At 46.4% G+C, this 26,333-nt stretch overlaps 1 protein-coding gene across 6 annotated transcripts in view; it reads left to right on the top strand.

Annotated features, from left to right (window-relative positions):
- LOC115154280 (histone-lysine N-methyltransferase, H3 lysine-36 and H4 lysine-20 specific) overlaps positions 1-26,333 on the top strand; it is a 58,316-nt gene that overhangs the window by 21,388 nt on the left and 10,595 nt on the right. For all 6 annotated transcript variants that reach the window (XM_029700340.1, XM_029700339.1, XM_029700338.1 and 3 more), the window contains 2 exons: positions 25,316-25,428; positions 25,555-25,824. In XM_029700340.1, the coding sequence (XP_029556200.1) occupies positions 25,316-25,428; positions 25,555-25,824 (383 nt within the window). The remainder of the gene's footprint in view (positions 1-25,315; positions 25,429-25,554; positions 25,825-26,333) is intronic.

Raw genomic sequence — 26,333 nt, 5'->3', positions numbered from 1 at the left:
ATATGGGATATGAGTCCCTTTAGTTGGAAAGGTGTTTTCAAAAGGGCATCCAGACCCGTTCCGGTGATAGAATTGGAAAGGTTGGGCTTTGAGTGCAAATAAACTGGTGGATTTGGAAATACCTAAATAAACTTGAATGGGGTAGATTACATTTGATAGCGAGATCTTTGAAACTGGCAAAGGTGCCATCAATATAAAGGTCATTAAACATTCCTCTGCCACAGCCTGCAAGCTGAATCTAGTTTGCCTGGAAGGAAGAGGTGATTATTACATACAGTGGCTTGCGAAAGTATTCACCCCGCTTGACATTTTTCATATTTTGTTGCCTTGCCACCTGGATTTCAAATTGATTTTTTGGGGGGGTGTTGTATCATTTGATTTACACAACATGACTACCACTTTGAAGATGCAAAATATTTTTTTATTGTGAAACAAACAAGAAATAAGACCAAAAAACAAATAACTTGAGCATGCATAACTATTCACCCCCCAAAAGTCAATACTTTGTAGAGCCACCTTTTGCAGCAATTGCAGATGGAAGTCTCTTGGGGTATGTCTCTATAAGCTTGGCACATCTAGCCACTGGGATTTTTGAGATTCTTCAATGCAACACTGCTCCAGCTCCTTCAAGTTGGATGGGTTCCGCTGGTGAACAGCAATCTTTAAATCATACCACAGATTCTCAATTGGATTGAGGTCTGGGCTTTGACTAGGCCATTCCAAAACATTTAATTGTTTCCCCTTAAACCACTCGAGTGTTGCTTTAGCAGTATGCTTAGGGTCATTGTCCTGCTGGAAGTGATCCTCCATTCCAGTCTCAAATCTCTGGATGACTGAAACAGGTTTAACTCATGAATTTCCCTGTATTTAGCGCCATCCATCATTCCTTCAATTCTGACCAGTTTACAAGTCCCTGCCGATGAAAAACATCCCCACAGCATGATGCTGCCACCACCATGCTTCCCTGTGGGGATAGGGTTCTTGGGGTGATGAGAGGTGTTGGGTTTGCACCAGACAGCGTTTTCCTTGATGGCCAAAAAGCTCAATTTTAGACCAGAATTCCTTCTTCCATATGTTTGGGGAGTCTCCCACATGCCTTTTGGCGAACACCAAACATGTTTGCTTATTTTTTTTCTGGCCACTCTTCTGAGTAGCCCAGCTCTGGGGAGTGTACGGCTTAAAGTGGTCCTATGGACAGATACTCCAATCTCCGCTGTGGAGCTTTGCAGCTTCTTCAGGGTTATCTTTGGTCTCTTTGTTGCCTCTCTGATTAATGCCCTCTTTGCCTGGGCCGTGAGTTTTGGTGGGCGGCCCTCTCTTGGCAGGTTTGTTGTGGAGCCATATTCTTTCAATTTTTTAATAATGGATTTAATGGTGCTCCGTGGGATGTTCAAAGTTTCGGATATTTTTTTATAACTAAACCCTTACCTGTACTTCTCCACAACTTTGTCCCTGACCTGTTTGGAGAGCTCCTTGGTCTTCATAGTGGTGCCACATTGCTTAGTGGTGCTGCAGACTCTGGGGCCTTTCAGAACAGGTGTATATATACTGAGATCATGTAACAGATCATGTGACACTTAGATTGCACTCAGGTGGACTTTATTTAACTAATTATGTGACTTCTGAAGGTAATTGGTTGCACCAGATCTTAATTAGGGGCTTCATAGCAAAGGGGGTGAATACATATGCACGCACCACTTTTCCGTTTTTTTTATATTTTCGAATTTTTTATTAAAATAAGTTATTTTTTTAATTTCACTTCACCAATTTGGACTATTTTGTGTATGTCCATTACATGAAATCCAAATAAAAATCTATTTAAATTACAGGTTGTATTGCAACAAAATAGGAAATACTTTTGCAAGGCACTGTATAAGACCTTGAATAGAGGATTGGATGTGTAGTGCAAAGCTGATAGAGGGTGATTGGAGGTGACTAAGGCTGACAAAGAGGAGGAGAAACAGGAGTTGGCTTTTGTTTGACACCAGTCAGTTTCAGGGGTGCAAAGCCAGTAAACAATATTTTGTATATTCGCTGCCCAGTAATAATACATGAAGTTAGGAAGGGCTAGTCCTCCGTGTTTTCTATCTCTCTGGAGGAATGCTTTACGTATTCTTGGATTTCCACCGCCCCATAGAAAAAAAAAATATAAGGTTATCCACTGAAGTGAAAAAAATACTTTGGTTAAAAAAAGAGGGAGACATTGGAACAAGTACAGATATCTGGGCAATACATTCATCTTGATACAATTCACTTTACCAGCTAAAGTAAAATGGAGAGTACTCCATCTCTGAAAGTCCAGTTTAAGTTTGCTAATCAGGGGATGGGTGATGTGATGGTATGGGTGAAGTTGATCCCTAAATATTTAAAGCCAGATTTGGACATACGAAATGAAATAGTATCCTGTGGAATTTGTAATGCTAATTCATTAAAAGGAAAACATTCACTTTTTGAGAAATTCCATTTATAACCCGAAAACACACTAAACCTATGCAGTAGGTCCACTACCTCAGGGACACATGCTTCAGGGTCTGAGATATATGAAAGCAAGTCATCTGCATACAAGGAAACTTTGTGTTCCAGTCCCCATCTGTAGATACCATGTATTGAGGGTGTGTCCTTTAGCGTAATAGTAAGGGGTTCTATCGCCAGGGCAAATAACAGAGGGGACATTGGACATCCCTGGGTATGTGGCCCTTGATAATGGGAAATACTGAATGAAGTTTGTTTGTAAGTACTGATGCCTTGGGCGATGATTACAACAGTCGGACCCAGGAATTGAAGTTTGCACCAAAGCCACATTTTCCCAGTAGAGAGAATACATATTTCCATTCTGTCCTGTCAAATGCCTTCTCTGCATCTAAAGAGATAACCACTTCAGGAACGTCCGAAGGTGCAGAAGAGTGTATGACATTAAGCAGATGTTGAATGTTAGAAAAGCAGTGGCGACCCTTAATAAACCCTGTCTGATCCGTTGATCAGGCAAGCAATTTCGCAAAATATTTTTACACCTGCATTTAAAAGTGAGATCGGTCTGTATGAGCCCCACTCAGATGCATCTTTGCCGGGTTTTAACAAAAGTGTGATCGACGCCTCTGTCAGGGTTTGGGGTAAAACACCATGGTCCAGTGTGTTTTCAAACATTTCAAGCAGGAGGGGGGCCAGTTTGGCAGAAAAGTTATTGTATTATTCGATTGGGTAGCCATCTTGGCCAGGGGATTTCCCACTTTGCATTGCTGTAATTTAATTAATAATCTCCTCTAACTGCGAAGGTTGATCAATTTCCTTTCTCTTTTCTGTACTCCCAAGTTTCGCAGCAGTCTAAGGCACTACATCTCAGTGCTTGAGGCGTCACTAGAGACACCCTGGTTCAAATCCGTGATTGAGAGTCCCATAGGGCGGCTCACAGTTGGCCCAGCGTCGTCCGGGTTTGGCCAGTGTAGGCCGTCATTGTAAATAAGAATTTGTTGTTAACTGACTTGCCTAGTTAAATAAAGGTTAAATGTAAAGAAATAAAAAATAATTAAAACTTAATAATGGTAGGAGATTCCAAATTGTCAAGAAAATCATTCATAATTGAATTGTCTTCAGGTTATTCTGACGTGTAAAGATCTGAATACATTTTTTTGAAGGTATTTTTTATTTCAATAGGACTAACTGTTAAGACACCTGAAGTGTTGTGAATTTGAGGGATCAGCTGTGAAGCAGATTTGCACTTGAGTTGATGAGCTAGAAGTCGACCAGCCTTTTCTCCATGTTCATAAAAAAAACCACGTGAGCGGAGTAGCTGCTGCTCAGCCTTATCTGTGGATAGTATATTGTACTGAGTTTGAAGACTCAGCCTTTCTTTGTAAAGTTCTGGTGATGGAGAGGCGGAGTATTGTTGGTCTAATTCCAGAATTGCGTCGATCAGCTGTTGTTGTTTAATTTTCCGTTGTTTATTGAGAAGATGGCGTAGCAGTCAGACATCTTTGTCCTTCGTCTAGTCCCATGTGTATATATATATTTACATCTTGTCTTCAAAAATCTTTTTATATATATTTTTTCTAAAAACTCAACCTCAAAACACTCTCCTGCAACCCCCCTCACCAATTAAAAAAAAAAGTATTATTTACCTCAAATCTGAAATCGTCAACAGAAGTTAGCCAGTTCACTGGCTAACGTTGGAGTTCAGCTAGCCATGGTTAGCGGTCATCAGCTATCCCTTAGCTCGAAAAGCTATCGCCAGTTTTGTACAGCGCGACTCAGACCAGAGCATACCGGACCTATTTTCTCTCCATGTCCCCGGATTTCTTCTATCTTCTGTACAAAAATTTGTTTCTTGTAAGAATGCTATATCGGTTTTTAAATTCTTAAGATGAGCAAATACTCTAGCCTGTTTAAACGGGCCGTTCATTGCTTTGACATTCCAGCTTGTAAACCTAATAGCTAACCCCTCAACTCCCACCCCAATATCTGAATTACCAGTTATTAAAAGTTGAGATTACTAAACTAGAATAGACATGAAAACCCTGTATAAGACAACGCATCATATCTTGTGACAATGTCACGCTTGTGTGTAGTGGGTGAGGAATCAAATGCAGGAAGCTGCGATGCAGGGTAGTGGCTTTAATAAGCACAACGGCAAAAATACAAGCCTTCCCAAACACAGCGATCAAAGCGCACAACAAAACAAGGTGCCCCAAACACAGGGGACAAAACACTGTTGGTGCAAACACACGCACTACTGAAAATTACAAAATCAGAGTGTCACCAAGCAAGCAAACAGAGAAACACAATCACGTACAAAAAACCATACATCCTACGCTAACCTAAATAACCCCCCCACTAATGACTAACCCAAAACAGGTGCGTGCCTACCTAGACCTAACCAAACGAAAGTGAAACAAAACAAGGATCGATGGCAGCTAGTAGTTCGGCGACGACGACCGCCGAGCCCCGCCCGGCCGAGGAGGGGCGCCACCATCCGTCACAGTCGTGACAGTACTCCCCCCCTGACGCGCGGCTCCCGCAGCGCGCCGTCGCCGACCTCGAGGACGCCCCGGAGGTCGAGGCGCAGGGCGATCCGGATGGAGGCTGTGGAACTCCCGGGTGAGCGCTGGGTCCAGTATGTCCTCCACCGGTACCCAGCACCTCTCCTCCGGGCCGTACCCCTCCCAGTCCACGAGGTACTGCAGGCCCCTCGCCCGGCGTCTGGAGTCCAAGATGGATCGAACTGTGTACGCCGGGGCCCCCCCGATGTCCAGGGGGGGTGGAGGGACCTCCCGTACCTCATTTTCCTGCAGCGGACCAGCTACCACCGGCCTGAGGAGAGACACATGAAACGAGGGGTTAATACGATAATAAGAAGGAAGTTGTAATCTGTAACACACCTCGTTTATTCTCCTCAGGACTTTAAATGGCCCCACAAACCGCGGACCCAGCTTCCGGCAGGGCAGGCGGAGGGGCAGGTTCCGGGTCGAGAGCCAGACTCTCCCCTGGGGTGAACACGGGGGCCTCGCTGCGGTGCCGGTCAGCGCTCGCTTTCTGTCGCTCCCTGGCTCGTCCCAGGGATTCCTGCACAGCGTTCCAGGTCTCCCTTGAGCGCTGCACCCATTCCTCCACCGCAGGGGCCTCCGTCTGGCTCTGATGCCATGGCCCCAGGACCGGCTGATAACCCAACACACATTTGAATGGTGACATGTTGGTGGAGGAGTGGCGCAAAGAGTTCTGAGCCATTTCGGCCCATGGCACGAACCTTGCCCACTCCCCTGGCCGGTCCTGGCAATAGGACCGCAGGAACCTGCCCACTTCCTGGTTTACCCTTTCCACCTGCCCATTACTTTCGGGGTGAAACCCCGAGGTCAGACTGACCGAAACCCCCAGCCGCTCCATAAACGCCCGCCACACTCGGGACGTGAACTGGGGGCCTCGATCTGAGACGATATCCTCGGGCACCCCGTAGTGCCGGAAGACGTGGGTGAATAAGGCTTCCGCGGTCTGCAGGGCCGTAGGAAGACCGGGTAACGGAATCAGACGGCAGGACTTAGAAAACCGGTCCACAACGACCAGGATTGTAGTGTTGCCCTGAGACGGCGGGAGATCGGTCAAGAAATCCACCGCCAGGTGGGACCATGGTCGTTGTGGAACCGGGAGGGGTTGTAATTTCCCTCTAGGCAGGTGCCTGGGAGCCTTACTCTGAGCGCACACCGAACAGGAGGAGACATAGTGCCTCACGTCTTTCACCAAGGTGGGCCACCAGTATCTCCCACTAAGACCACGCACCGTCCGCTCAACCCCTGGGTGACCCGCGGAGGGAAGCGTGTGAGCCCACCGAATCAGCCGATCGCGAACACCGAGCGGAACGTACTTACGACCCACTGGACACTGCGGAGGAGTAGGCTCCGTCCGTAACGCCCGCTCGATGTCCGCGTCCACCTCCCAGACCACCGGTGCCACCAGGCAGGAGGCTGGAAGGATAGGCGTGGGCTCGGTGGACCGTTCCTCGGCGTCATGGAGACGAGACAGTGCGTCGGCCTTAGTGTTCCGGGAACCTGGGATATACGAGATGTTAAACCGAAATCTCGTAAAGAACATCGCCCACCTGGCTTGACGCGGGTTCAGTCTCCTCGCCGCCCGGATGTACTCCAGATTGCGGTGGTCAGTCCAGATGAGAAAAGGGTGGCGCGCCCCCTCAAGCCAATGTCTCCACACCTTCAGGGCTCTGACCACAGCCAACAGCTCCCTGTCCCCCACATCATAGTTACGCTCCGCCGGACTCAACTTCCTAGAGAAGAAGGCGCAGGGGCGGAGCTTGGGGGGGGCGCCCGAGCGCTGGGACAGCACGGCTCCTACCCCAGCCTCGGACGCGTCCACCTCCACTATGAAGGGCAAAGAGGGGTCCGGGTGCGCCAGCACCGGGGCGTCGGTGAACAAAACCTTCAGACGACTAAAGGCCCTGTCCGCCTCCGCGGACCACTGCAACCGCACCGGGCCCCCCTTCAACAGTGAGGTAATGGGAGCCGCCACCTGCCCAAAGCCCCGGATAAACCTCCGGTAGTAATTGGCAAATCCCAAAAACCGCTGCACCTCCTTCACCGTGGTGGGAGTTGGCCAATTACGCACGGCTGAGACGCGGTCACATTCCATCACTACCCCTGATGAGGAAATGCGATACCCCAAGAAAGAGACGGCTGGTTTGGAAAACTCACATTTCTCAGCCTTGACGTATAGGTCATGCTCCACCAGTCGCCCAAGCACTTTACGCACCAGAGACACATGCTCGGCGCGTGTAGCGGAGTAGACCAGAATGTCATCGATGTACACCACTACACCCTGACCGAGCAGGTCCCGGAGAATCTCGTCCACAAAAGATTGAAAGACTGCGGGAGCATTCTTTAACCCACACGGCATGACGAGGTACTCATAATGGCCAGATGTGGTACTAAATGCAGTTTTCCACTCGTCCCCTCCTCGGATACGCACCAGATTATATGCGCTCCTGAGATCCAATTTCGTGAAGAAGCGCGCCCCGTGAAATGACTCCATCGCCGAGGCGATGAGAGGTAGTGGGTAACTGAAACCCACTGTGATGGCATTTAGACCTCTATAGTCAATGCACGGGCGCAAACCTCCCTCCTTCTTCTTCACGAAAAAGAAGCTCGAGGAGACGGGTGAGTGAGATGGCCGAATGTATCCCTGCCTCAAGGATTCAGTGACGTATGTCTCCATAGCCGCTGTCTCCTCCTGAGACAGGGGATAAACGTGACTACGAGGGAGGGCAGCGCCCACCTGGAGGTTTATCGCACAGTCTCCTCGTCGATGAGGTGGTAATTGGATCGCCTTCGTTTTACTGAAGGCGATAGCCAAATCGGCATATTCTGAGGGAATGTGCACGGTGGAGACTTGGTCTGGACTCTCCACCGTAGTCGCACCGATGGAAACTCCTATGCACCTGCCCGAGCACTCATTTGACCACCCCTTAAGAGCCCTCTGTCCCCACGAAATCTTAGGGTTGTGAGTGGCTAGCCAGGGAATCCCTAGAACCACTGGAAACGCTGGGGAATCGATGAGGAAAAGACTAATCTGCTCCTCATGACCCCCCCGCATTACCATGACCAGAGGTACAGTGACCTCCCTGACCAGCCCCGACCCTAGTGGTCGACTGTCTAGGGCGTGTATGGGGAAGGGTTGGTCCAACTGGACCAAGGGAATCCCTAACCTAGCCGCGACCCCACGGTCCATAAAACTCCCTGCTGCGCCTGAATCGACTAGCGCCTTAAACCGGGAGTGAGGGGAGAAACAAGGGAAAGACACTGACACATACATGTGACGTACAGGGGGCTCTGGGTGAGGCTGGTGCTGACTCACCTGAGGTCTGGACTCCTAGGGGAGTCTCCCCAGCACCGGTCCACAGTGTGCCCTCTGCGACCACATGAGGTGCAGGAGCGACCCCCCCCTCCAGTCTTCCTGGCTGCTGCCCCCCCTATCTCCATAGGCGTGGGAGCAGGAGGGCTGGAGGGTGGAATGAGCAGGGCCCGGGTCGGACGTCCGCGGGCGGCCAGCAGATTGTCCAGTCGGATGGACAGATCCACCAGTTGGTCCAGTGTGTGAGTCGTGTCCCGACAGGCTAATTCCCGGCGGACGTCCTCCCTCAAACTACAACGGTAGTGGTCTATAAGGGCCCTCTCATTCCACCCTGCTCCCGCGGCCAGGGTCCGGAACTCGAGAGCGAAATCCTGCGCGCTCCTCGTCTCCTGCCTCAGGTGAAACAGCCGCTCACCCGCCGCTCTCCCCTCCGGGGGATGATCGAATACTGCCCGAAAGCGGCGGGTGAACTCTGGGTAGTTGTCCCTGGCTGAGTCCGGACTGTCCCACACGGCGTTTGCCCATTCCAGGGCCTTACCCGTGAGACAGGAGACGAGGACGCTGACGCTCTCCTCCCCCGAGGGAGGGGGACGAACGGTCGCCAGGTATAACTCCAGCTGGAGTAAGAAGCCCTTACACCCAGCGGCCGTTCCATCGTACTCCCTGGGGGGGGCGAGCTTCACCCCACTGGTACTGGGAGCTGTGGGTGCTGGGGGGGCGCAGGCTGTTGGACTGCCGCGTTCGAGGGGCCGAGAGCGCGTCGGTCCCAGCTCTCCAGGCGCGCCAACACCTGATCCATGGCGTTACCCAGCCGGTGGAGCAGGGTAGAGTGTTGATCCACGGTTTCCTCCATGGACATGGCTGGCGCTGAAGCTCCTGCTGACTCCATTACGTTTTGGGTACGTGATTTCTGTCACGCTTGTGTGTAGTGGGTGAGGAATCAAATGCAGGAAGCTGCGATGCAGGGTAGTGGCTTTAATAAGCACAACGGCAAAAATACAAGCCTTCCCAAACACAGCGATCAAAGCGCACAACAAAACAAGGTGCCCCAAACACAGGGGACAAAACACTGTTGGTGCAAACACACGCACTACTGAAAATTACAAAATCAGAGTGTCACCAAGCAAGCAAACAGAGAAACACAATCACGTACAAAAAACCATACATCCTACGCTAACCTAAATAACCCCCCCACTAATGACTAACCCAAAACAGGTGCGTGCCTACCTAGACCTAACCAAACGAAAGTGAAACAAAACAAGGATCGATGGCAGCTAGTAGTTCGGCGACGACGACCGCCGAGCCCCGCCCGGCCGAGGAGGGGCGCCACCATCCGTCACAGTCGTGACAGACAAAATAAAAAGCATGTATCGAAAAGTTAGGCAAAATACTGTTATGTAGCAAACAAATGGTTAATGAAGGCAAAAACCCTCAATATAGCACAACAAAATAAACACAGCACAAAAGAACACTGTCCTATGCTCGCCTCTAAGGCAGACCGCAGGCTTCCCCAAATAGGGTCAAACTCCCGCTTAACCATCTGTCACTTAACTTACCCTACACAAGAGAGCTTCCAATAATTAACAGACTTATTTACAACGCCAGTTTTAAATTGTTTAAACTCAAATATTAACAGTGTCACTCAATAGTCGGTCAGTTACATCCTCTATTGACTTTAACAAATGCAAATAGGCCCGTGGGTTGTGTTAGGGGTGCGCTCCACGCCACGCTCCCGTAGCCACACCGCGCAACTGTATCCACAACCACAGGGAGTAAAATATGATACTCAGGCACAGTGCGACCACAAAGACTACAGCAGGGAACGCACCCCACAAACATGAATGCCAGAATATGAAAACGTCAATGAATCTCAGTAGAGGAGAAAGCGATATATATCCAAACACCCACTCAAACAAACAAAGGCATTACATTCGCATGAAAGCAATTTGCAAACAAGAAAGTAACCCGAATCAAACCCTGAGATTGTAGCGTTAACAAATAGTCTTTAGAAAGGTAACGTTAAATGACTAGCTAATGCCAACTTAGTTGAAACAAAAACATAACAAATTCCCATTGGATATTTAACATGTGTTACTAGTACCAGCTAAGCTAGTCAGCCAGTCAATGTTACTTACATGGATACAGGTCTTCGTTCAGTCAATTCTAGCTGTAGCTAGCTAGGTAGTTGTCCATATGTCAAGCTATCTCAGCTAGCTAGCTGCTAGAAATGGTGAAGTGCCTAGCTAAATCCACATCCACATTCAAATAGCCCAGTCAGTGCTTGAGCACTCTAGTTTTTGTTGTGCGTAGCTAGCCATGCTAGCAAGTCAGCCCAATGTTGCTGTTGTCTCAAATCTTCTCAGCCAAGTATAGATGTAATACAGATATCCCTGTGTGCACCTGGAGTTAAGCATTCATCTTGTTGCCATGTAAAATTGCATTTAAATAAAATGTGGCATTAGCTAGCTAGCCAGATAATAAACAGTCAAGTGTGTCCAGCTAGCTCCCGCTAGCCAGCCAATTTGATTGTGATGTATTGGCTAACATTGCCACTAATCTCAGTCAAATTAAACTAAATCAAATAAAGATGTAATCGGGGACTCACACCAAAAAATTTAAAATAACATTGCTTTCATGTGAAAAGTAATATCCAAGTGGATGTCTTGAAAATCAGTTTGTTGCCAGCTAGCAAAGTAGCCAGCCACATATTCCTCCCGCCATGGCTAACCAGCCGGGCTGCTTCCTCTATCAACTTTACTCTATGCGCCGGACATAGAATGCTTTAACCTCAGGCAGTGTGTCAAAAATTAGGGTCTCTCCCTCAAAAAAGACGGACAGGGTGTAGGAGCTGAAACTTTATCCCCTTCTTGTAGAGACCGGGTTTGATGTCCTTGAATTCAGCTCTTTTCTTCACGAGATTGGCACTCGGGTCTGGGTAGAAGCATATATCTTGGCCACAGAATTTTGGTTGATGCTCCCTCGCCCAGCACATTGGACGTTCCTTGTCTTGGTAATGATGAAAGTACGCTATGATCATCTTAGGCCGCTCCCCTGAATTGGGTATGGGCGAGGGATCTGTGCGCTTGTCAAAGCCGCCAAGTCTGGCGGCTTGTCAAAGACACCGTTACCCATCACTTTCACCAGCATGTTGAAGACAAATTTCACAGGGTTGACTCCAATCTCAATTCCCTCCATGACGCCAACAATCCAGATGTTTTCCCTTCTGGTATAATTCTCCAACGAATCTACCTTGGAAAGTAAAGCTGTGTTGGCCATTTTCATGAGAGACAGCTGTTACAGAGTCTAGTTGATAGGTAATCGACTAGCCGGACTGTTCCCCGGACTCCGCGTGTAGGGATTTGTACAATGCATGAACAAGGCTATTGAAGTAGACATTGGTGTCTGTCTTTATTACTTTATCCAATATATCATACTGAAACATGGTATCAGAAGTGGCTCGAAAACCACACGTTTGTTATTTTTGTAGCTAAGTACAGTATAGGCGCGGTTACGTTCCATATGCGAACACACGCCGTTTCCTACTCACAACACTGATCAACTAGTTGTTAGCTGGTTAGCTAGCATCACTACCTACCTCGATGACTGAAGGCAAAGACATCTCCTATTCCATCGCTATGGCAGCGAACATTCCGCCACCAAATCCCATGGTTCTCACAGGGGACTGGAATACTAATTGGGACAATTTTAGGGATGAATTCGAGGACTATGCGCTGGCGACCGGTCTACATGAGAAACCCAACGAGGTACAAGCGGCAACTCTGAGGAGTTTAATGGGCAGCGAATGCAGGCATATCTACCGGCACAGTCTCACCCTCACAGCGCGACAACAGTGTGATGCAAAGGCTATATTGGATGCATTGGAGAATTACTTCAAACCCGCCAGAAACGTAATTTACGAGCGGTTCGTTTTCGGAAGCTGCAAACAGGAAGAGGGTGAGTCAGTACACAACTTTGTAACCCGTTTGAGAGAAAAATCCGCCACTTGTGAATACGGGGGATTGAAAGATGAATTGATTCGTGACAAAATAGTACTGGGAATTGCAAATGAGGATACACGCCGGCGTCTACTGAGAGAGAGAGACTGCCATCGAAATGTGCCGCACTGCCGAAGTCACTGACATGAGAATGAGAGCAATGGAAATCGAAACCCCACGCTCCAACGTTCATACTGTTCACGCTGTTGCTAGGCAGACATTCAGGCAAAACCAATCGAGGCAGAGTAATTCACCACGAACGGTGAACACAGAGAGCCCAGTAGCATGTAAATACTGTGGGAATACGCACACACGTGGCAAAGAGCACTGCCCTGCCTATGGAAAACCATGCAGAGCTTGTGGAACTAATAATCACTTTGCAAAAGTGTGTCTCAAAAGCAAAAGAAGGGTGAGTGAGGGCAAGATTCACTGTGTTGATGACGTCACTCAATGTTCAGAGCTGAACAGTGAAAGTGACATTTACATGCATGAATCCATTGGGGCTGTACACTCAAGAGGGAAGAAATGGTTTGTGACACTACGATTACACAACAAGCAACAACAATGTCAACTGGATTCCGGTGCTACATGCAATGTAATGAGCTACAAAGACAAAATCAATCTGGCACCTGACACACATCTATTGCCCAGCGACACTAGACTAAAGCTGTACTCAGGAGAGCTAATGAGCTCTATGGGCACCTTTGAGACCGAATGTGTTATTCGGGGACGCAAACACAAGCTGGAGTTTGAGATTGTGAAAACCAGTCAACATCCTCTCCTCTCAGGCTCTACATGCGAACGCCTGGGACTGATGCAGTTCACTGTACCAAATGACCTGCACGTTGTGGATCATGTCCAGCATGGACCCCTGTCCAAAGAACAACTACTCAGCAGATATGACGATGTATTCAACATGCCCGTTGAATCAGTGCCTGGGGAGGTACACTTTGAAGTGGATGAGAGCATCACTCCAGTCCAGTGTGCTCCTCGCAATGTGCCCATTTCAATGAAAGTGGCTGTGAAGGCCCAGCTGGACAAGTATGAGGCCGATGGCCACATGACATCTGTGACCGAACCAACTGACTGGATCAGCAATATGGTCATAGTGAAAAAACCAGAGAAGCTGAGGGTCTGCATCGACCCAAAGCATCTGAACCAAGCACTGAAACGATCCCACTACATCATGCCGACACTAGAGGATGTCCTCTACAAGCTTCCCAAGGCCAGGATTTTCACCTTGGTGGATGCCCGAGATGCATTCCTTCAATGCAAGCTGGACGAAGAAAGCAGCTTCATGACTACCTTCTGGACCCCCTGGGGTCGGAAACGCTGGCTCAAGCTCCCGTTTGGTGTCTCAGTGGCACCTGAGGTATACCAACGCAAGCAGCACGAGTTACTGGCTGGGCTCAAGGGCATTGAACCCATCGCCGATGATGTCCTGATCGTAGGCTGTGGTGACACAGACGATGAAGCAGAACGCGACCACGATGTGAAGCTCCTGGCACTGATGGAGCGCTGTCGATCAGTTAAGCTTCGTCTTGGCCTGAAGAAGCTACAGTTCAAGGTGAAAGACGTTCACTTCCATGGCCACATTCTTTCGGCAAAAGGCCTGAAGCCGGACCCAGACAAGGTCCGAGCGATCCTCGACATGCCAAACCCATCTGATGCAAAAGGAGTACAGCGTCTCATCGGTTTTGCAAACTATCTTGCAAAGTTCATGCCACACCTATCAGCAGTCTGTGAGCCTCTGCGCTGGTTGCTGGACAAAGACACACCATGGCACTGGCTACCCAAGCACGAGGCCGCGGTGCAGGAGATGAAATCTCTGGCTTCATCCATGCCAGTGTTGCGCTACTACGACGTCACGAAGCCTGTCACAATCCAGAGCGACTCCAGCCAAAGGGGACTTGGATGCTGCCTTATGCAGGAAGGCCAACCCGTTGTGTTTGCCTCGAGAGCGCTCACCCCCACCGAACAGAACTATGCACAAATTGAGAAAGAGTGCCTCAGCATCGTCTTCTCCTGCCAGCGATTCCATCACTACTTATATGGTCGAGAGCTGGTCACCGCTGAAACTGACCACAAACCACTCATTGCCATATTCAGTAAACCTCTCCTCAACGCGCCCAAGAGGCTTCAAAGCATGCTCCTGACTCTGCAAAACTACAGCCTGAAGGTCATTTACAAGCCAGGACCAGAGATGTACATCAGCGACACACTGAGCAGGGCAACGGCACAATGTACAGGCAGAGGCACTGCCTATCAGCGGCAGGCCATCTGTTCGCTACAGCAGGAACAACAAGATGTTCAACAGATCAATCAGGCAGACTACTTAAACGTCACAGATCACCGCCTAGCCCAGATCAGGCAACACACTGACAAGGACGAACACCTACAATCACTGAAGTCCATGGCTCTCGCAGGTTGGCCATACCTGAAAGAGGAGACACCTTTCACAGTGAGAGAATACTGGACCTTTCGAGATGAGATCAGCGTGCAAAATGGCGTCTTGTTCAGAGGTCAGAAGGTCATTATTCCCAAATCACTACGTCCAGAGATGCTTACCCGCATACACTCCAGTCACGATGGAGGTGACGCATGTTACCGCCAGGCTCGTGAAACATTATACTGGCCAAACATGCAAGCAGAAATTAAAGACTTTGTCAGCAACTCTACACGTGCAACGAGTACGCTCATGAACAGCAAAAGGAAACCATGATGTCACACGAACTGCCCACAAGGGCCTGGCAAATCGTCAGCATGTACTTATTCAGCCACACACAAAAGGACTATCTTCTCATTGTTGATCACTACTCTGACTTTTGGGAAATTGAACTGCTCCCTGACTTGTCTGCAGAGACGGTCATAAAGCGCTGCAAGGCGCAGTTTGCCAGGCAAGGTCAGCCTGACAAGGTAATCACGGACAATGGCCCACAATTCACTGCACAGTTCAAGCGTTTCGCCTCAGAATGGGAGTTTGACCATGTGACCTCCTCTCCAAGACACCCAAAAGCAAATGGCAAGGCAGACTCAGCTGTCAAAATTGCAAAAAACCTTTTAAGCAGGGCCGCGCGCGACAGCAACGACCCATGGAAAGCGATCTTACAGTGGAGGAACACACCCACCGAAAACATGGACAGCAGCCCAGCACAACGCCTTCTGTCCAGACGTCTGAAGACTACCATCCCCGTAGCTAACAAGCTACTTGAGCCCTGCGTCATGGTTGGCGTCACGGACAAACTGCGTCGCAGAAAGCAGCTCGCTAAGTGCTTCTACGACCGGACTGCTCGAGACCTACCAGAGCTGGAGGTGGGTGAAGCGATAAGGATGAAACCGCTGCCGGGAGACCACACAGGACTTTGGAGGCTGGGCACGTGCCTACAGAGAGTTGCACCACGCTCTTACCTGGTGGATGTTGGTGGCTCCCTCTATCGTCGCAATCGGGTGGATCTGCGCGTAGCAGAGCAGACAAATCAGAACACGCCATACACTCACCTAGATGAGCTGGATCACAGTCCAGGCCTAAGGGTAAGAGGTGCAGAATTGAGACATGAGCCAACTGAAGGTGAGCCTTCTACCCCACCAAGCTCTCCAGCTCGTGGCCCTAATCCTACCCCTGTCAGAGCCCATACTTACTCACGTGTGGGTCGGCTGTGCAAGCCACCGGACAGGCTTACTCTGTAAGCAAGAGACTGTGTTAACTTGTCCTCCTGTTTATAAAAAAAAATAAAAAAAAATAAAAAATACATTTAAAAAGAAAGGAAGATGACAACTGAAGTAAAAAGAAAATGTCATGCGTTTTTAATTGTTATGACTTGATTGTTAAGAATTTAATGTTATGCTGTTATGTTTGCACTTTCTATTGAAAAGGATGATGTTACGGAGTCTAGTTGATAGGTAATCGACTAGCCGGACTGTTCCCCGGACTCCGCGTGTAGGGATTTGTACAATGCATGAACAAGGCTATTGAACTAGACATTGGTGTCTGTCTTTATTACTTTATCCAATATATCATACTGAAACAACAGCTGCCTCTAGCTCGGCAATCCGCTCAGTGTTGTCAGTGGCGAAACCTTCTAGTGTAGTGAGGCTTCGCTCAAACGTGTTGACTGTTTCTTGAAAAGCGTCAATGGAAGTTTGGAGAGTTGCCAGTGAAGTGCTGATGAGAGAACCCATATCCTCTTTTAGGCTACTTCTTTGTTTAGCTAGCTCAGCTACAAGCGGGGTCATAGACAAGGCCTCCGACTCTGCAGCAGGGTTGGCCGCGGCAGCCATTTTCGGTGTTTGAGTAGGTGGTTCGGCCTTCGAAGATGTGTTAGTCGAAGCAGTTCTCTTCGGGTTGGTCTTGGTACCATGAAAAGTGATTAAAATGTATATAACCAACTGATACATCCGCATAAAAACTAACAGCGGCGTGTAAAAAACATTAACATTTAATTGGGGACCTCTCTGAAACACGTTTTCTTACATTGCCTGACTGGAAGTCTCTAGCAGTGGCAATTTTAGCATCTAAATCTTGGTGGGGCAAACAAAACAAAAACATGTTTAGATGCATGCCAGCAAAGCCACTACACAACACTAAACAAAACATTAATTGGAATATAATGGTTTCTACTGACAATTGAGATGTACAAACTATGGCATAAGGGGACGACTAGCAGATAAGAGGCAATCCGTAATTTCAATTAAGACATTCATGAGCGAGTTAGGATGGAAGAAGTCAATATAACTATTTGTTCAGCACTTTTGAAATGTACAGCAACAGAATTCAGAACATGGGCCATTCTTACAGTGTTCTCCCTATACACCATGTCAGAACCGTAGGATAAATAAAGGGGGCATAAAATCAGAAAATGAAAGCTCTTACAATATTTAGATGATGACATTTCTCCAAAAGACTATAAGCTACATGTGCACCACTAAGTCAGAATAGTAGGCTAAATTATGAAGGGAAACGGGACCAAATTATTAGGGTGAGGCACATGGGCTACTAACAGCTTACTACACAACATACACTTAGTATTACTCAAATCAAATTTTAGTGGTCACATAAACATATTTAGCAGATGTTATTGCGGGTGTAGTGAAATGCTTGTGTTCCTAGCCCCAACAGTGCAGTAATATCTAACAATTCACAACAATACAAACTAATCTAAAAGTATAATAATGGAATTAAGAAATATATAAATATTAGGAAGAGCAATGTAGGAGTGGCATTGACTAAAATACAGTACAATATAATACAGTATATACATATGAAATGGGCCAAGCAATATGTAAACATTATTAAAGTGACTAGTGTTCCTTTATTAAAGTGACCGGTGATTCCGATGTCTATGTATACAGGGCAGCAGCCTCTAAGGTGCAGGGTTGAGTAACTTAGTGGTAGCCGGCTAGTGATGGCTATTTAACAGTCTGATGGCCTTGAGATAGAAGCTGTATTTCAGTCTCTCATTCCCAGCTTTGCTGCACCTGTACTGACCTCGCCTTCTGGATGATAGTTGGTTTAACAGGCTGTAGCATGGGTGGTTGATGTCCATGATGATCTTTTTGGCCTTCCTGTGACATCGGGTGTTGTAGGTGTTCTGGAGTGCAGGCAGTGTGCCCCCGGTGATGCGTTGGGCAGACCATACCACCCTCTGGAGAGCCCTGCGGTTGCGGGCAATCAAGTTGCCATACCAGGCGGTGATACAGCCCGACAGGATGCTCTCAATTGAGCATCTGTAAAAGTATGTGAGGGTCTTAGGGGCCAAGCAAAATTTCTTCAGCCTCCTGAGGTTGAAGAGGCACTGTTGCGCCTCCTTCCCCACATTGTTTGTGTGGGTGGACCATTTCAGATGATCGTCAGTGATTGTGTACACCGAGGAACTTGAAGCTTTCCACCTTCTCCACTGCGGTCCCGTCAAAGTGGATAAGGGCGAGCTCCCCGTGCCTTTTCCTGAAGTTCACGATCTGCTCCTTCGTTTTGTTGTCGTTGAGGGAGAGGTTATTTTCTTGGCACCACTCCGCCAGGGCCCCCACCTTGTCCCTGTAGACTCTCGTCACTGTTGGTAATCAGGCCCACTAATGTTGTGTCGCCTGCAAACTTGACGATTGAGTTGGAGGCGTGTGTAGCCATGCAGTCATGGGTGAACAGGGTGTACAGGAGGTGGCTGAGCACGCACACTCGTGGGGCCCCTGTGTTGAGGATCAGTGATGGGGAGGTGTTGTTTCCTAACTTCACCACTCGGGGACAACCCGTCAGGAAGTCCAGGACCCTGTTGCACAGGGCGGGGTTCAGACCCAGGGCCCCGAGCTTGATGATGAACTTGGAGGGCACTATGGTGTTCAAGGCTGAGCTATAGTCAATGAACAGCATTCTTACATATGTATTCCTCTTGTCCAGGTGGGATAGGGCAATGTGCAGTGCAATAGGGATTGCATCGTCTGTGGATCTATTGGGGCGGGAAGCAAATTGAAGTGGGTCTAGGGTGTCAGGTAAGGTAGATGTGATATGATCCTTAACTACCCTCTCAAAGCAATTCATGATGACAGAAGTGAGTGCTATGGGGCGATAGTCATTTAGTTCAGTTACCTTTGCTTTCTTGGGTACAGGAATAATGGTGCACATCATGAAGCAAGTGGGAACAGCAGCCTGAGATAGGGAGAGATTGGATATGTCCATAAACATGCATGCTCTGAGGACGCGGCTAGGGATGCCGTCTGGACCGGCAGTCTTGCGAGGGTTAACACGCTTAAACGTCTTTCTCACATCGGCCATGGAGAACGAGAGCCTACAGTCCTTGGGAGCGGGCCGCACCGATAGAACTGTGTTATCCTCAAAGCGGGCGAAGAAGGTGTTTAGCTTGTCCGGGAGCAAGACGTCGGTGTCCGTAACATGGCTGGTTTTCCCTTTGTAATCCGTGATTGTCTGTAGCCCCTGCCACATACGTCTCGTGTCTGAGCCGTTGAATTGCGACTCCACTTTGTGTCTGTACTGACATTTTGCCTGTTTGATTGCCTTATGGAGGGAATAACTGCACTTTTTGTATTCGACCATATTAAAAGTCACCTTGCCATGGTTAAATGCGATGGTTCGCGCTTTCAGTTTAGCGTGAATGCTGACATCTATCCACGGTTTCTGGTTTGGGTAGGTTTTAATATTCACAGTAGGAACAACATCCCCTATACACTTCTGAATGAACTCTGTCACTGTGTCCGTGTACACATCAAAACAATCTTGAAGCATAGATTCCGATTGCTCAGACCTGCATTGAATCGATCTTAGCACGGTTTCTTCCTGTTTGAGTTCCTGCCTGTAGGAAGGGAGGAGCAAAATGGAGTCGGGATCTGAAGGGGGGGTGGGGGAGGGCCTTTTAGGCATCCCGGAAGAGAGAATAGCAATGGTCGAGTGTTTTCCCAGCGCGAGTACTCAGTCAATTTGTTGATAGAACTTTAGTAGCATTTTCCTCAAATTTGCTTTGTTAAAATCCCCAGCTACACTAAATGCGGCCTAAGAACCCAGCTGGCTGTATGGATGGGGACTGATGTCTCTCTGGAAGGAGATCCTCGCCTTGAGCTCGTCTACTTTATTATCTAGAGACTGAACATTAGCGAGTAATATACTCGGAAGCGGTGGATGGTGTGCCCGCCTCCTGAGTCGAACTAGAAGTCCACACCAAATACCTCTTCTCCGCCGGCGGCGTCTTGGAACATCCTCAGGGATAGGTTCAATTGCCCTGGGGGGTGCGAACAAAGGATCCAATTCGGGAAAGTCGTATTCCTGGTCGTAATGCTGGTGAGTTACCGCCGCTCTGATATCCAAAAGCTATTTCCGGCTGTATGTAATAACACACACAAAAGAATTTTGGGCTAATAGTGTAAGAAATAACACACAAAAAAACCGAAATACTGCAATGTTGCTTAGGAGCGAGAACCAGAGCTGCCATGTCTGTCGGCGCCATCTTACTATAGTTCACCTTGTTGTGTGGTGCTCACTTGAACAGGAAGGTGGCGCGGTTGTTCTTCTTGTTGGCTCTAGAAAGAGCCCCCACATTCTTTCCGTATTTTCCCAGTCGGAGCTAGTTTTATCCGAGTTCCCAGTGGTCTTGAACTCACTGAAGTCTGAGATTTCCCAGTTCCGAGTTTCCAGTTGTTTTGAGCGCGGCATAAGTCATGCTGGATTGACAGCATGGCCAATGTTGAAAGTTTATCCTTTTAAGCTTGGAAAAGAGACCCTTAAACCCAGACTTGGGACCACACACGAACTCCACTGAATAGCAGGCTAGTGATTGCTTTGCAATGCTTGCAGTTAGCCACTGATTCCTTCCAAACAACTCAATGTTGAATTTGCAATTTCCAACTTGCTGTGTAATATTTATGTCCAATGGCCGATGTGCACCGATACGTCTTCATTATTTCTCTTCATATGACAAGGATTGAAAAGGTGTCACGGTTGTCGTAGGGTAAAGTGGACCAAGACGCAGCGGGGAAATATGCACTCATCTTCTTTTATTTAAATGGACAAGAAGGTGAACCAAAACAACACGTACACAAAAAAAACACAACGACGAATAACAGGCCGGTAAGGCACAAAGCTATACACAGCACAATCTCCCACAAAATACCAACACAAACACATACCTATTTATAGGACCCTCAATCAGAGGCAACAAGAAAACACCTGCCTCCAATTGAGAGTCCAACCCCCAATTACCTAAACATAGAAATACAAATGACTAGACTAAACATAGAACATTGCCCAAAACCCAGAATAATAAATCAAACACCCCACTAAACACACAACCACCCCGAACCACATAAAACAAATACCCCCTGCCACGTCCTGACCAAACTACAATAACAAATAACCCCTATACTAGTCAGGACGTGACAAAAGGATTTATCGGTAGATTGTCGACTTGATTCATGAGGATGACTGCTAGCTTGGTAGCTAAGATTAGGAAAGTATGATGTTGACATGATCAGTCCTATCCAAGCAACTGTAGATATAACGTAATTTGACGTGATTTTATCTGTGTCCAATGAATTTGAGCCTTCTTGGATGGGCGCTTCTAATGTAACTCAATGGCAGCATCCAAGGGGCTTGAATTTTCTAGCTCCCCCCGCAGATTTTTCGGTGACGTAGTGTGCCCATGAGTGAATTTGTGAATTTTTATTAGGATCCCCATTAGCTAAAGCCGTAACGTTAGCTAATCTTCCAGGGGGACAGAACACTGAGCCAATCACGGCGCAACTAGAGAACATTACAAAACCCTACACTCCATATTTTCCGCTGGCTTCCCCACCACCACAGAAAGCATTGTGTTATTGGATTGTATGTTTGTTTATTCCATGTGTAACTCTGTGTTGTTGTTTGTGTCGCAGTGCTTTGCTTTATCTTGACCAGGTCGCAGTTGTAAATGGAACTTGTTACCTGGTTAAATAAAGGTGAAATACAATTTTCAAAAAATAAATTGAGCTAGGCCGAAACTCCTGCATTTTGGAGCTGCCATACTTTTTTTTATTGTTTGCAAACGGATATGTGACAGTTACAGTATTAATGCCAAAATAACATGCAAAACAGGCAGGAAAAAATAATTTGAGTTCTATGTGCTAGTTTCTTAATCTGCCAATGGACAGTGTATCAATGTGTCCATATGGCAGAGGCTGGGGCTCTCGCCTTAGTTGAATTCTAACTTTTGGATTTTTATCATTTTACTTCAAATGTGTATGATTAACCACATGATAATGATTTTGAGAAACAACTATTATTGAAATGAAACTGTTCTGCGAAAATGCGCATATAAAAAATGATCCTAACTTTCACAAAGTAGAAATGGTATCGTAAGCACAAGGGATCTTGGACATGAATCTCAATATAGCCTATAGCCTAGAATTAAATACACAAGGGACATGGAATCACCTCAACATTAGAGTATACCACTTTTGCAGCTTCAAAATGAATAACAAATATATTTTCATAATGAGTGAGACTTAAGGTAATACGGTAACACTTGGCATCAAGTTCTTATACATGTATAGTAACTTTGTGATTATTACAATAGCAACATTGGTGTTACATGGGACTTTGGAAATGGCTTTATGCCAGCAGCATTCCACCCTGCATCCCACTGCTGGCTCGCCACTGAAGCAAAGTGGGGTCAGTCATGGACACCTAATCATCTCCAGCTTCCAATTGGCTCATTCATCTCTTCTCAGCTATTGCTGTAAATAAGAATGTTTTCTCAGTCAACTTACTTGGTAAAATAAATACAGATTTATGACATAAGTTATGACATAAGTGGAATAAGGAACAGTTACTATTTATCTTGTGTACAGTAGTTACAAGAGGAATTAAAATGCAATTACCAAAGTATGTGTAATAACATGCTAATAAAAAGGTGCTCCAAAAGAAATTACAGTGTTATTACACAGGCACAAGAACAGTTTAATATTAAGCGTAACAATATATTGCTATTAAGTGTCGAAAGTACACAAAATATCCCAAAACTGCCTTCTTGAATCAATGGAATCAACTACAGCCATGGTGGGTTGAAAATCATGTTCGTTTGTATTCTGAGCAGGGGCACAACTTTCACTGGAGACGGGGGGACATGTCCCCCCCACATTCTGAAATTGCATTTTTACCCCCCCAGTTATATCATTGGAATGTGATACAAAACGAGGACGGATGTGCTTAAACCTCTCTGGAACATGTGGGACGCTAGCCACCCGCGGTACACACTATCAACAGCCAGTGAAATAGCAGGGTGGCAAATTCAAAACAACAAATATCTCATAATTCAAATTTCTCAAACACACAAGTATTATACATCATTTTAAAGATAAGATGCTCCTTAATCCAACCACAGTGTCCGATTTCAAAAAGGCTTTACGGCAAAAGCATAACATTAGATTATGTTAGGACAGCCCCTAAACATGCAAAACCACACAGCCATTTTCCAAACACGGAGAGGTGTCACAAAAACCAGAAATACAGCTAAAATGAATCACTAACCTTTGATGATCTTCATCAGATGACACTCCCAGGACTCAATGTTACAAAATACATGTATGTTTTGTTCGATAAAGTTCATATTTATATCCATAAACCCCATTTTACATTGGCGCGTGATGTTCAGAAAATGTATTCCCACCAAAACGTCCGGTGAATGAGCACATCAATTTACAAAAATACTCATCATAAATGGTGATAAAATTTGCAACAGTTATTGAAAGAATTATAGATACACTTCTCCTTAATGCAACCGCTGTGTCAGATTTTAAAATAGCTTTACGGCGAAAGCACATTTTTCAATATTCTGAGTACAGAGCTCAGCCATCAAAGTAAGCTATACAGTTACCCGCCATGTTCTGGAGTCAACTAAACTCAGAATGAGTATTATAAATCTTACCTTACCTTTGCTGATCTACGTCGGAATGCACTCCCAGGACTCCCACTTCCACAAGAAATGTTATTTTTGTTCGAAATACTCCATATTTATGTCCAAATACCTGTTTGCGCGTTCAGATCACTAATCCAAAGGCATAACGCGCGAGCGCAAAACCAGAGACAAAAAAGTAAAATAGTTCCATTACTGTTCGTAGAAACATGTCAAACGATGTTTACAATCAATCCTTAGGGTCTTTTTAACATAAAACTTTGATAATATTCCAACCGGACAATAGCGTATTCATTACAGAGGAAAAAGAAGGAGCGGCGCGCCAGTGTGCCCACGCAGTAAACAACTCACTGGTCCCAGGCAGTCAACTGATTGACTGAGCTCCTATTCTCTGCCCAGTAACAGTAGAAGGATGAAACAACTTTCTAAAGGCTGTTGACAGCCAATGGAAGCCTTAGGAAGTGCAAAATGACCCCACAGACACTGTAGTTTGAATAGGGATTAGATAGAAAAACTACAAGTCACATCCTGGTTGGATTTTTTCTCAGGTTTTTGCCTGCCATATGAGTTCTGTTATACTCACAGACATCATTCAAACAGTTTTAGAAACGTCTGCGTGTTTCCTATCCAAATCTACTAATAATATGCATATCCTACCTTCTGGGCCCGAGAAGCAGGCAGTTTAATTTGGGCACGTTTTTCATCTGAATTTCTGAATACTGCCCCCTGTCACCAAGAAGTTAAGACCATGCGGATGCCTCCGAGCGGTCGGTAGGCAGTTTGGAGTGTTTATCCGAATTTAAAAAATGTATTATAATAATTATGTCCCCCCACTTCTAAAACCAAAGTTGCGCCCCTGATTCTGGGTAAACTATTCCTTTAAAGATGTTATAGTGTGTGTTTGAAACAAGAACACTTACCCTCAGATGCCAAGCCAGTATTTTCAGGTATCATAAAATGAATTGCAGCTTTCAACCTTTTCAGTGGCATGTTGAAAGAGTCATACAGTAGTTGAGCGTCCCAACTTATTCATACTTATCTGTACAAAATAGAATTGGTTAACAGGTTTGAGTTGATTATTTACACCTGGGGCAATGGACATTCAGGAGAATGGATATTTGCAAAATGTTCAGATAGAAATGTATTGTGTAAATCAAATATGACTGTCAGACAGATTGGAATAGTATAGGAGATTGTGTGTGCTCTATTCATTCTATTTTCAACATACACTTCCCGATACAGCCCTGCCATTAGTTGAAGGCAGCCAATCCAATAGTTTAAGAAAAGTTGTCACTTCCTGAGATCTGTATTAAAATATATATTTTTAAGTAGTTGCTTTCTCAGATCTGTATTCAAATAGTTTACAAAAGTAGTACATTTCTGAGATCTGTATTTAAATAGTTTTGTAAAGTAGTAATTTTCTGAGCTCTGTATTCAGATAGTTTTAAAAGTAGTAATTTTGGGGGATCTGTATTCAAATAGTTGTAGTCGCCTCCGAAGTAACTATTTGTTCCCACGCAAAAATAGTTACTTTCCACAAAGCAAAGTTAAAAAGATTGTTGTTGACTTAATGTTAATCTTTCCCAGCTTTGGAGGAAGCTGCTAGCAGGTTTCTGAAACTGCAGGCAGAGAAAGAACTGAGACAGCTTCAGGAGGACAGGAGGAATGACAAGAAACCCCCTCCATACAGACACATCAAGGTACCTCAACTGCCACACCTCTTGCCACACAAAATGTATATATGAAGTTTAAGTTTTGGGCTGTAGGAGTATTAGAACATCCCCTTGACATCTTAATTCCTCTGACATCACTCTCCTACCCCTCAGATGAATAGGCCAATCGGGAAGGTGCAGTTCATTACGGCCGACCTATCAGAGATCCCACGCTGTAACTGCAAGGCATCGGACGAGAACCCTTGTGGCATAGACTCTGAGTGTATCAACCGCATGCTGATGTATGAGTGCCACCCCCAAGTGTGCCCAGCAGGGGAGTGCTGCCTTAACCAGGCCTTCACCAAGCGCCAGTACAGCCAGGTGGAGATCTTCAGGACGCTGGCACGAGGCTGGGGCCTCCGCTGTGCCCACGACATCAAGAAGGTAATACATGTCAACTATAGAGTAAATTAAGTAGAGATCAATGTGCTGCCATGAAACTGTATCCCCTGGGGCTAAAACTCTTTTCAAAAAGCTATGGAATTGAAAGGGTACTTTGATTCTTCTTTAATCCCGACAGATTTCAGTCCCAGCAGACTTTTTTTCTAGAAAATGTACACAATCTTTTGGCTGTTCAAGAAATCATAGATTTAATTTCTTACCGGTACGGGACCCCCCAAGTATACAACAGAAATTACAGGGTAGCCTACTCTGCTGACACTGACAAACAGATCAATAAAAACAATGTTGTCTGATTCATATAATCGGCCTACGACATCCATCTAATCTGGAGGAGGAAATTATTGTCCAAAAACAAACAAAAGTAACACTGACCCAATGATAATGACAGTGAATATGCACACTCACCAGGGATATGGCGGATGTTCTCCGCTGGTGCCAATAAGATAGGCTTCTGTTCGATCAATTAAGTTAAGAATTTTGATAATTAAAAG

Source organism: Salmo trutta, chromosome 19 (assembly GCF_901001165.1).
Source record: "Salmo trutta chromosome 19, fSalTru1.1, whole genome shotgun sequence".
Lineage (NCBI taxonomy): Eukaryota > Metazoa > Chordata > Actinopteri > Salmoniformes > Salmonidae > Salmo > Salmo trutta.
The sequence above is the reverse complement of the archived record's forward strand: the minus strand, read 5'-3'. Positions and strand labels throughout refer to the sequence as shown.